At 36.0% G+C, this 13,144-nt stretch overlaps 1 protein-coding gene across 1 annotated transcript; it reads left to right on the top strand.

The window, feature by feature from the left end:
- The first annotated feature begins 1,002 nt into the window (after window positions 1-1,002).
- Window positions 1,003-2,280, top strand: LOC140746762 (uncharacterized). Its single transcript, XM_073078860.1, has one exon. The coding sequence runs from the start codon at window positions 1,003-1,005 to the stop codon at window positions 2,278-2,280; it is 1,278 nt and encodes a 425-aa protein (XP_072934961.1).
- Window positions 2,281-13,144: the final 10,864 nt, after the last annotated feature.

The following is a 13,144-nucleotide window of genomic DNA, read 5'->3' as shown; positions in this document are numbered from 1 at the left end:
TTCAAAAACTGTTTAATCGACTTGGTTGGATACCTCCATGTATAGTAACAGCGAAGATTCTCATACAAAAATTATGGCTAGCAAAAGTAGACTGGGATGAAGAAATTGATATTAATTTAGCAGAAGAATGGATCAACATAAGAATAGATTTTGAAAATGTAACAGATATTTCGATCGATAGATGGATCAAGATCCTTCTTGAAAGAAAAATATTACAGCCATAGAACTTCATGGATTTTGTGATGCGTCCGAAAAGGCATACGCCGGAGTCGTATATGGCCGAATATGAAATTCAGATGGCAATATAAAAACCAAGCTATTTGCAGCTCGGACAAGAGTCGCACCAGTTAAATCAGTGTCCCTACCAAGGCTTGAGTTATGTGGCGCAGTATTACTCTCCAAACTCTTAAAACAAGTGGCACAAGCTATGAGGATACCTGCGTCACATGTATTCGCTTGGACTGATTCAACAATAGATTTGTCCTGGCTGTGTGGAGAACCATGGCGATGGAAGCAATTCATGGCTAACCGGGTTGTGAAAATCCTGGATAATAGCTGCAATGATCAATGGCATCATGTCTCATCCGAACAGAATCCTGCTGATATTGCTTCACGCGATGCTTTCATATCAAACCTAAAAATCTCAAATTTATGGTAGGAAGGACCTGAATGGTTAAAAGATACTAAAATTAATTTCACAAAACCAAATTTTATAGAAACAGATTTAGAGAAAAGAAAGATTCAAGCAAATTTAAAAGTAAAGGAAGACAAGATAATAAAGTTTGAAGAATTCAATAATATAAATGAACTTTTGACAGTGATAGTATTTAGTTTGAGATTTATACATAGCAAAACACATGAAGCTAATAAAGCCAAATGAAGCTGATAAACCTATAATATAAAATTGATGAAGTAGAAAAGGCTTTAATAAAATGTATTAAGATAGCGCAAGGAGATTTTTATGAAGACATAGAGATGTTAAAAAGCAATAAAAACATAAAAATGCATAGCAAGATAAAATCATTTAATCCTTACCTGGATGGAGATGGAGTCCTCAGGGTGGGCGGTCGGTTACGGCACTCGGACCTACCGGAACACAGCAAACATCCTATAATCATGGAAGGAAAAAATGAATTAACTTACCTGCTTATTGCTGATGCACATAAGAAGACTCTTCACGGAGCAACGCAGTTAGTCTTGACGTACCTCAGATCGAAGTACTGGATACTGCAAGTGAAAAATACGGTCAAGGCTTACATACACAAATGCATCATATGTGCTAGACAAAAGGGAGTGGTAAAAACGCAGTTGATGGGTGACTTACCTCATGCTCGCACGACGCCTGCACGTCCATTCTTGCACAGTGGAATTGATTTCGCTGGTCCATTGTATGTTCTGATGTCCAAGGGTCGCGGTGCAGAACAAAGCAAGGCATACATCGCTATATTTGTGTGTATGGCTACTAAAGCCATACATCTGGAGTTAGTTGGCGATCTTACCTCTCAATCTTTCGTTGGTGCATTTCACCGATTTGTCGCGCGTAGAGGTCGATGCACTCACCTATACAGTGATCAAGGAAGAAATTTTGTTGGTGCAAATAAAGATTTAGCAGAAGCTTTTCAAGATGCACATTTGGAACTTCCTTCCAGGTCACTAAATCAAATTTTATCTTCTGAAGGAACTCAGTGGCATTTTATTTCACCTTACAGCCCCAACTTTGGTGGTCTATGGGAGGCTGGTGTAAAATCCATCAAATATGATTTGCGTCGAATACTTACAGGCAGTCTCACATTTGAACAGATGACAACCACGCTGTGTGAGATTGAGGCATGTTTGAACTCACGGCCTTTGACTCCAATCGACACTTCTGACCCAGACTCACCAGAGCCTCTTACACCTGGTAATTTTTTAATCGGTGAAGCTCCTGTCAATATTCCTACTCCTGATATAAGATCTGTCAATATTAATCGTTTAGATCGTTGGCAAATGACTCAAAAATTGGTTAGAGATTTTTGGCACCGGTGGCAGACTGAATACTTATCGCATTTACAAACTAGATCTAAATGGGTAAAACAACAAGCAGAATTTAACGTAGGAGACATAGTGTTAATAAAAGATGTACAATTGCCTCCGGAAAAATGGTCATTGGGTAGGATAGTTGCAAAACACCCCGGTGAAGACGGCTTCACTAGAGTTTATAGTGTTAAGTACCGCAATGATATAGTCAAACGAACTTTGAGTAAATTGTGTGAGTTACCTGTGAATGATGTTAATTCTTAATATCTAACAATAATTAGATATGAATATTGTTTTGTGTAATATTTAAGTTTCATTCCTATAAATTGTGGTATTTACTTAAATATTTCAAATTTTTCTATACATTGAGGTGATGTATTTTTAAAATTATGTAATCCATGTGACGCATGTATGTTTGCATATCAATTATTATTGTTTGCACAATCGGTAGGAACTTAAAACATATTCTGTATATTTTCTGTAATATTGCAAGATATATTGTTAATGTATTGTAATAATTTGGTTGATTTTGTAAAGTCCTGTCGTACTTTGGTGGGCGGCATGTCACTCGGTCGACGGTCATTCCCGCGCCCGCCAGTCCACAATAAACTATCATAAGAATCGCACGCATTTTTCTATTACAACTCCAAAGCTGCATACGATAGTCGAACTTAGTGCTATACAATTAAGAACAATATGTATTACGTCAATTAAGAAAAATTGTACACCAAAATGTCATAATGACTACATATCACGGTTACGTCGTTTCAAAGCTAAAATATGGCATTATATTCTGGGGTAACTCTGCTAATAGAGAGATGGTATTGAAGGCACAAAAAAGATGCATTCGAGCTATTTGTAATCTGAAACAAACAGAATCATGTAAGCCACATTTTAAAAAGTTACACATACTGTGTCATGTCTATACATTTTAGAATGTGCAATATTTATAAAAAGGAATCCGAAACTTTTTAGGTATCACACACGAACCCGACTAAATTATAAATTAAAAGCTGTGCCTGGCAAAACAAATATATTTAAAGAAAGTATCTTCTGCAAAGCTTCTATACTATTCAATAAAATACCTAAGGCAATACGCACCATCGGGAACATTCATGCTTTTAAAAGTGAACTATATAGCTTCCTCGTCGATAGGTGTTAATACAATATCTGGAGGCACGGCAGTGCCTCCGCCAAGTCGAGCCAAAGCCAAAAATAGCGGCACGGCCGTAGTATTATTTTCTCGAAGTAATTCGGCCCATTTTTGACCACCTGTAACTTCGTTGCATATGAAGCTAGAAGCCTGAATTTTCAGGAGCCAAGCAAGCATTGTATAGACACGGTGTATTACCAATTTCATTTAATTTGAACCAGTAGTTTAAGAATTACAAGTAGTCAAAGTTCGTAATTTTGTCACTCACTGACTGACCGATCATCAAAATGTTAAGGCACTTCTAGCAGACATAGAAGGTTAAGATTGAGAATACAATTAGTGTTTAGTATATAACTCACGGAAAAACTATAATATTTTGCAATTTCTGTCCGGTTATCTAGATACACCAACTACATAAAATAACTTTGTATCCTATATAAGTATATAGGATTACAAAGTTATATTTGCAGTTAATGAATCTGTGTTCCTGTCCGCGAAATGTACGAGTAGTAGGGGAGCCCATGATGCTAAATGGGTAGAAACTCGAGCGTCGTTTGGACCTATACGATTGTATAGATTACACTTTAGTGAGTGAAGAAAAGTTTGTATGATATTTTTCGATTCACGGTGGGAATAGCTTCTAGAGGATTCGAAAGATGTAAAAAAATGAGTCAGACGGACATACTCAAGGCGCAGCAGAAATATGTTTATCTGCTGGTTTGCAGCCATACGAGAGGTAAAAATGGAGAAAAAAAATTACACCAGTGCATTAGATTTTCAAAAGGGGATATTAAGTTACCCCAGATGAGTCGCCCATTCGAAAGACTGACCATTCGATTCGAAAGACTGTCAGTGACTCTTCAAAAATGCAAAAAAAAAATCGTTATCTTGACACACTCGAGGGCGTAAGATTATTATACAGGAAATTCCAGCTGATGTTTTACTTCTCATAACCCTTCATCTGACGATTTAGTGGAGGGGTCTTTTTATACCGACGATTTGAAAAAAAAATGTATTTTCCATAAAATTTGCCTTTTTCTTTAGCTTGTTATACACCAGTACTTTCCAGGGATTCATGCTAATAAGTGACGCTATCAGATAGTGTATGTACATATTCTCTTTTTAAATGACTGTTTTTTCACTACATCAACGTGTGGTATGATTATGATGTTATCCGTTTTCTAGCATTATTTCCTTTATATTAAAAAAAAATACCGCGCTCAAGTATGTCCAGGTAACGATTTTTTTGCAACCTTATTACTCCCTAACGCCATCCTCAAATCGTCAGATTGTTATAAATTTATTGTTTTCAGCATGTAATTAAGCTACTATAGATTTCACGATATTTTCCCCGTGCGAACCTCCCAAATGGATGGTTTAAGATACTCTATAGGATGTAAGGTATCTCCCATATCTTAATCTGCCGCGTTCGAGTCACTCTCGAAATCCCCTCTTGGGCTCCCCTACTATTATTGGCGACGTCAATTGTTTTTATTCTCGAGACAAAAGAAGTTTTCAATTCCAACTTCAATTTAACTTCAATACAAATAATGGGTGAAGTGCGAATCGAACTCGTACACTGAGGGTTCCGTACCAAAAAAACATGTGTTTTTTTTATATTTACTAATTGATATTATAGCAGCCATAGAATGCATTGTGAAAATGTCAACTGTAACATCTATTACGGTTCAATAGATAAAGTGAAAAACGCCAAAAAAATAGCAGGTCCTTATATGTTTGTCCCTGTAGTTCCTGGACTAAAATAGGGCTACGATATCCCCTGCCTGCCGTAAGAGGCGACTAAGTGTCGTAAGGGGGCTTCCGGAGTTGGGCGTGGCAAGAGTGGGAGCTCGAACGTGTCCCCTGGAAGGACGGCGGTATGTGTGGTCGCATACCGTCGTGAACACCGGATAATTTGGGAGGAGCGAAACTGGTCCCCCAGGGCAGAGCTCGATCGGGGCATCGCGCTTGGAGGACTTCGGTTGCGTTTCGTCGGAGATCCCGGAGTTCTCCAACAAACATTGAGGACGGCCACCGGGGGGTTTTAGTGCGGTAAAAGTCCCACATAACCCCGCGTCACTTTTACGTCATCGGGTACCTTTTGAAGATTTCCTCCTCATAAAGAAAAAAAAAAGTATCCTTTATTTGAAAGTTTTTTTTTTTATTTTTAGTACTTGTTGTTAAAGTGGCCATCATTATACATATTCCGTAAAAAAATTAAGTTTCTATCTATTAAGGTTCCAGAAATAGAGCTCTATGTCAGACAGACAAACGGACAGCTTAGTAATAGGTTCCGCTTTTACCCTTCAGGTACGGAACCCTAAAAAGTAATATAATATCAAAAACATTCCGAATTTTTGACAAATGTCATGAGAATAAAACTATATGTTGCGGCTAATGTGCGTAATCAGTTAAAACGCAGATTAGCTTGCCCATTACCTAAAGTACAAAACGAAGATTGTATAAATTTTCACCCCTTGACGTCGTTTCGTGCATGCCATGATGCGTCGTCGTGTCATGAATTTACGACAAACATTGCATATTTTCAAGAAACAATATCGCTTTGCGGCATGATGTCGCTATGTATCACGATACGTCGTTATGTCGTAAAAAGGCATATGTTTTAGCCCTAAAAACAAGTCTGAAAAGATGTTTCGAATTTTACAATCTGCATATTATTATCTTCTAGCTAATCTTGAGACTAACTAGTTAATGTGTATGCTAACGTATTCTGCAATCTAACGGTAACATACACAAAATACAATAACTGTCGTGAGGTAAAGCAACTGTCACAGTATTATAAAATAATAATAAGTTTGTTTCCAAGGAAACAAATGTTTAGGCAAATTTCGCCCTTGTTGCGCTTAAATAAATGTCCTTAATAACTTTTAAACGGATTACCCTAATTACACAATTCTTTTTGCCCTATCTGTTTTAGACCTAAACCTACCAAATGGCATTAAAGACAAACCAATATCTACACAAACAAAAAAACATGTTTTCAACTTACGTAATATTTGAAAAAAAATACACCCTCTATATTATTCCACTACCTCATCGTGTTGCTTATAAGGATAAAATTCTTGAAAGTAATGATAAATGACAAAGGAAAAGCCTCATTTTTAAGAAAATTCAAATTTTTTCATAATAATTTGGCAGTTAAGTTACCGCCATTCATTAATTTAAACATTTCGCATATTAACAATTTTTTGGCCTTATGTTTTAAATCATTCGAAAGCGGACGTTTTGTTCTCCAAGAATTTATATTTTTATGTTCGACTTAGTTAAGGTTATTTCTAGGACCATTATAATAGATTTGTAAATTGCTATGCGTTTGTAACTTGAAGGTTATTTCTAGGACCATTATAATAGATTTGTAAATTGCTATGCGTTTGTAACTTGCTATGCGTATGCGGAGTTTACATACAGATGTTAAGTTGACAATTTGCGAGAATGACTTTTTCGAGTCAAATCCGAGTGATTACTTAACAAAGAGATATTGAAAATCATATTCAACGTTATTACGAAGTTGTGAACAACGAAAAATAAGAATTTACTAATGAATCAGTTATCTATTTTTATTAAAAAATAAATCCTCGGCGGGAACTTAGTTGCCAACCTATTACTTTCTCATACTAAGCCGTAAGTCATGGCCATAACATCGAAGAATTAGTTGATTAACCAACAAATTCTTCAATTTTATGACTTATGTATAGTCCTAAAGAATTATACATAAGTCATATGTTACGTATAATCCTTAAGGATTAGTATACCAAGGTATGAAAATATATGTATTTTCTTCAAAATTTTCCTTTTACTTTAATTTGTCACATAACATTACTTCCCAGATTTTAATCCTTATAAGCAACACTATCAGATAGTGGAATAATATAGAGAGTTTATTTTTTTTCAAAATGAACTCGTTCGATTCCCGGCTAGGGAAAAAGTTATTTTAAAAAACTAATGATGCAGTTTTAGTTTTTATCAAAATCGGCCTCGTAACCCCTTTCAGCACTTTTCGCTAATGCACTTTTCGATATTGTTCGGTGAAAAATATGGTCTAGCTGAATATATGTATTATTAATATACTTTGCAAGTAATAATTTTAAAAATAACTACAGGTTGAATGCAGAAGACAAATACAGATTAATAATTTAAGTATGATTTCGTTATTGGTGAGTAAACTTACTGAAAAAGGATTACCTGTTAATTTCCGGAAAAACGGTTGCACTATTAGTAACTCTATGGATAATATCATCGCAACTGGCCACAACGTACATGGTATACATAAATTTAAACAATTTGTCAAATCACCGATATGTAATTTGACAATGTCAAATAAATATTGGCATAGAAGACTAGCCCGTACTAATCCGGAATATATGCGAATTTTAAAGAATATTGTGACTCGTCTTGATGATGTGAACATTACGACGGATATGTCGACTAGTAAGAAACCATTTCCAAAACTTTGAACGGGAGCGAACGATATACTGGAGATCGTACATACAGGTTTATGTGGTCCCATGGAAGCTACTTCATTCAACGGTTCAAGGTACATGTTATTATTTATCGACGAATATACTCGAATGACACATGTTAATTTTCTCAAACATAAGAGTGAGACTTTACGAAATTTAAAAAATATAAAGTTCGCGTTGAAAAGGCAACTAGCAAGTCGAACAAGTGTATGAGATCAGATGGTGGAACGAAGTTTTGTAATAGAGCTTACGATGTTTTTTTGTCAACAAATGAAATTCTACATCAGAAGGCGATATATAGTATACAGGGTGAATTTTTAAAACGGGCCTTCAGGGCCAAATCCGAAACTATAAGGATTAGCGAAAAATGCTGAAAGGAGTTACGAGGTCGATTTTGATAAAAACTAAAACTGCATCATTAGTTTTTTAAAATAACTTTTTCCCTAGCCGGGAATCGAACGAGTTCATTTTGAAAAAAAATAAACTCTCTATATTATTCCACTATCTGATAGTGTTGCTTATAAGGATTAAAATCTGGGAAGTAATGATAAATGACAAACTAAAGGAACAGCCTCAATTTTAAGAAAATACATATTTTTTCATATTAATTTGGCAGTTAAGTTCCCGCCATTCATCAATTTAAACATTTCGCATATTAACAATTTTTTGGCTCAATGTTTCAAATCATTCGAAATGGACGTTTTGTTCTTCAAGAATTTATATTGTTATGTCCAACTTAGTTAAGGTTACTTTTAGGACCATTATAATAGATTTAACTTGCTATGGGGGAGTTTCGTCTAATACAGATGTAAAATTGACAATTTGCGAGAATGTCTTTTTCGAGTCAAATCCGAGTGATAACTAAACAAAGAGATATAGAAATTCATATTTACTGTTGAAACATAGTTATAAACAACAAACAATATCAATTTACTATTTAATCACTTATCTTTTTTTATTAAAAATAAATCCTAAAAACGGCGGTAATTTACTTGCCAAACTATTACTTTCTCATACTAAGCGGTTATAACATCGAATAATATATATATAAGGTTATAATAATAATAATAAGGTTATAACATACGGTTATAACATCGAATAATTAGTTGATTAACCAACAAATTCTTCAATGGTATGACTTACGTATGTTTCTAAATAATTATACATAAATCATTTGTTATGTATAATCCTTAAGTATAGTATGGCAATGTATGGAAAAATATGTATTTTCGTCAAAATTTTCCTTTTCCTTTAATTTGTCACATAACATTACTTCCCAGAACTTGTTCCTTATAAGCGACACTATCAGATGGTGGAATAATATAGAGGGTGTATTTTTTTTCAAAATTAACTCGTTCGATTCCCGGCTAAGGAAAAAGATATTTTAAAAAACTAATGATGCAGTTTTAGTTTTTATCAAAATCGGCCTCGTAACTCCTTACAGCATTTTTCGCTAATGCTTATAGTTTCGGATTTGGCCCTGAAGGCCCGTTTTAAAAATTCACCCTGTATACCACCAAACAGAATGGTATGGTTGAAAGAGCTAACAGAACTATTATCGAAAAATCGAGAAGTCTATTATAAATTGCAGCGAATTTGAGCAAGAGCGTTAAATACTGTGATGTATATCAAAAACCGGAGTCCGACGAAGGCAGTGAAAGACTGCGTGCCACTACAAAAATGGTCTGGGAAACGAGTAGATGTTACCTATTTATGCTTATTTGGATGTGCAGCGCATACTTTTATACCAAACAGAAAAGACGAAAATTGGATGCAAAGTCAAAACCAATGTTTTTTGTCGTAGTTTTTGAGGGTTTTTGAGGGTTTTTGAGGGTAGGTGTTAAACTGTAAACAGCTGATTTTTATGCTCCTATTTCTGAGTCAAATTAATATAATTTACATTAATATAATCATTCTTTAAAATAGTATTTTGATTAATAGTTTTAATGCGGATATTTTGATACATTAAATGCCAAATTTAATAAAGTATTAATATAATTTTACCTGCACCAACCCTCAGCATCACTAGTACTAATTTGTGTAGTGTCACAGTTTTTACAACATTCACTTTTAAATACATTTCTACTAATCAAACAAACCTCACTAAACATGGCTAATGTCACTGAGCTGGAGATGAACTGGAACAAGAGAATGGCTGACTTCGAAGACCGGCTTAAGGCAGCAAGTGTTGCAACAAACCCCACGGTGATCCAACTTGCACAAGACTTCCAGACTTTCAAAGAACTTGTGGGAAACATGCTCAATTTGCTACGTCGGCAAGTTTCGGATTGCATCAGAACCGTTGATGCCATGGACATGAGGCAGCGTCAAAAAGTCCTACTTTTCAAAGGTATTCCAGAAGATCCTGAGATTGACGTACAGCGTGAAGTACTGAAGCTCATTCGTGACAAATTAGGTCTTCCGCATATCACTGAGATGTCTTTTAAGCGCTGTCATCGGCTGGGGATTCAAGGTAGTGACCGGGTGCGTGCTGTTTTGGTGCATTTTCGTGACCATCGTGCCAAATCAGAGGTCTGGAAATCCAAAAGTAAGCTCAAGGGTTCCAGTTTTACACTGTCTGAGTTCCTAACCCGAGTAAGATCCTCAATTCATGCAAGAGCCCGGAAACACTTCGGTATCAAAAATGTTTGGACTCTTGATGGGACGATCCATGTCAAAGTCCCTGGTGGCGGCCGGGAGCGGGTCGTTTCTGAAGAGGAGTTCGAGTCGCTTCTGTCTAAGTTCCCGGAGGCTAACTCTCCCTCTACGTCTGATGACAAGTCTGTGAGCTCCGGGAGTGAAAATAGGGGTGGTCGGGCTCCTTTGCAGCCTTCCAATCGCCCTCAAGACGCCAGAAGGAAATTGCCGCTAGCTGGTTCATCTGGAGACGACCTTAAGCGAAATAGACGTGCTGTGGTCAAGAAGTGAATGTGTCTTACAGTATGTAAACAACTTTTTATTTTTATTTTTCTTCTGTGGCGGTACTGCAAAAGTTCTGTTCATTGGGTGGCCATGTTTTGTTGCGGATTATCACTCGCGGCTTTGGACACAGTGTTTTTATTCAATTATAGCACTTATTACACTTGTCTTATTCTTAATACTTCATTGTCAATTTGTCAATGTCAATTGTCACGTCAATAATGACATTTGTCTTTTGCTATGTAAAATTATCTAACGTTCCGTTTCATGTTGTGTACCTTGATAAAATAAGATTTTTGTTCATGTATAATTTAGCTCTAATTTTAATGGATTATTTTTATTTGTATACTTTAATTCGTTTTGCACCTTGTATTTCGATCTTTCTGCTATCATAGACAACCTTTTATTTCTGTTTTTACCTACATCTTTTTTATATTAATATCTTCAGTCCTCTTTTACATACCCGTTGAATACAGACGAATGGACACGAATATGAGTATACTACACTGTTCAGCGAGTTACTTGGCAAACTTATTGCGAGTATCTTAATCTGACATTAGCATTCTGGTATTATAATTTTATTATATAATAGTAAGGATTTGTTATTACTGTTATTTAAAAATATTATTTGCCATTTTATATGTTTTGTATTTACTTTTTAACACTTAATTAAGTTATATGTTTGCTTTAATTTTAATTTACTTAAAATTGTGAACAGTCAACTGTTGGGTTGGTGCTGGAGTATGAAATTTAAGTTTTAATTATTTTTTGTGTTATTTCTATTAGTAAATTATTATTAGGTACTTTTGTTTTCTTATATTGTATTTTATTTATTGTTTATATTATATATTATTTATTTTAATTTTATTTACTATGTTAGATGATGATGCTTATATCTCTCTTAGTGATTCTTCAGACATTTTTGAATCTTGCTCTAGTTCCTCGGATGTTAATTTAGACTATAAACTTGGGGAGGTATTCCGTTCCTCAAAGAACTACTTCAATGTATGTCATATAAATGCGCAGAGTATCCCAAGTCACTATGCTGAACTCGAGGCTACTTTCAATGTACCTAGCTTGCAAGCAATTTTAGTATCAGAATCTTGGCTGAAACCGTCGTTACCCTCGTCTCTATTTCCGCTTCCTGGCTTTGTTCTGATACGTAATGACAGAACGGGTAAGGGTGGTGGCGGTGTAGCGATTTACTTGCGTGCTTCGGTCAAGTATAAAGTAATTTCTGCTTCGCCTTCATGTTACAGTGCATCCCCCGAGTTTCTGTGCATTGAAATTGATTTCATGGGCACTAGGGCGGCTCTGGGTGTAGTATATTGTCCTCCCTCCACCGATATTTCTGATTCTTTAGAATCAGTTTTTGAGACTTTAGGGTCTGAGTACACACACTGCTTAATTATGGGAGACTTTAATACTGATATGTTAAAATGCACTCCACGATCTCTGAAACTCAAATCCTTAATCGAGTCTGTAAATTTCTCACTTCTTGCCTTATCGGCCACTCATCATAATATCGACACCGATGACTCATGGATTGATCTTATTATTGCAGCTGCTTCTGAGTGCATTGAGACATATGGACAACTTTCCGCTCCCGGGTTTTCGCGGCATGATCTTATTTATACGTCATATAAGATCAAGCCTCCAAAACATAACCCTGTTGTTTTAGACCTACGAAACTTTGCTAAGATGGACTTAAACAAACTTAAGAGAGACGCTTCCCTTATAGACTTTGCTCCGTTAATTGACGCGTCAACTGTGGATGACAAAGTCCTACTTCTCAACAAATCTGTTTTATCCCTTTATGATGCTCATGCTCCGGTGCACAAGGTGAAGTTGAAGCGTCCTCCTGCCCCATGGTTTAACGACGATATTCGAGTGGCGATGGCCAGACGGGATCGTGCCTTTCGGAAATTTAAAAAAGAACGTAATGAATTTAACTGGTCCGCATTCAAAGCTGCGCGAAATCGATGCAATCAGATGGTACGAATAGCTAAACGCCGATATATCCATTCTATTATTTCTCTTTCATCTGCCGCTGATATGTGGAAATTTCTTAGGTCTCTCGGTGTGGGCAAACCTTCTTCGCTGGATTGTTGTTCTTCTCTATCTTTGAATGACTTAAATCGTCATTTTATTTCCACGTCACCCATGAGCAATACAATCCGTTCTCTCACTATTGCTTCCATTGCTTCAATGCAACCTTCTCTGTGCCCAACATTCGACTTCTCCTCTGTTAGTCAGGAAGAGGTCAAAAAGATTATTATTAGTATCCAATCCAAGGCTGTAGGATGTGATGAAGTGAGCAGGGTCATGATTTTTAACGTCATAGACAGCATTCTTCCAGTTATTACACATATCATTAACTATTCCCTTAGTTCTGGACAGTACCCTACTATTTGGAAGAATGCTTTTGTTTGTCCACTTCCCAAAGTGCCCCATCCTGTGCTCGCTAACCAATATCGGCCCATTTCTATTCTTCCGTTCCTCTCTAAGATTCTGGAAGCCTGTGTTCATAAGCAAGTCTCCTCTCATATATCTAAACATAACCTACTGAGTGCAT

Source organism: Epargyreus clarus, unplaced genomic scaffold (genome assembly GCF_041222505.1).
Source record: "Epargyreus clarus isolate Ecla_fem2 unplaced genomic scaffold, WU_Ecla_fem_2.2 ptg000013l, whole genome shotgun sequence".
NCBI lineage: Eukaryota > Metazoa > Arthropoda > Insecta > Lepidoptera > Hesperiidae > Epargyreus > Epargyreus clarus.
This window is presented reverse-complemented; position numbering and strand designations above follow the sequence as displayed.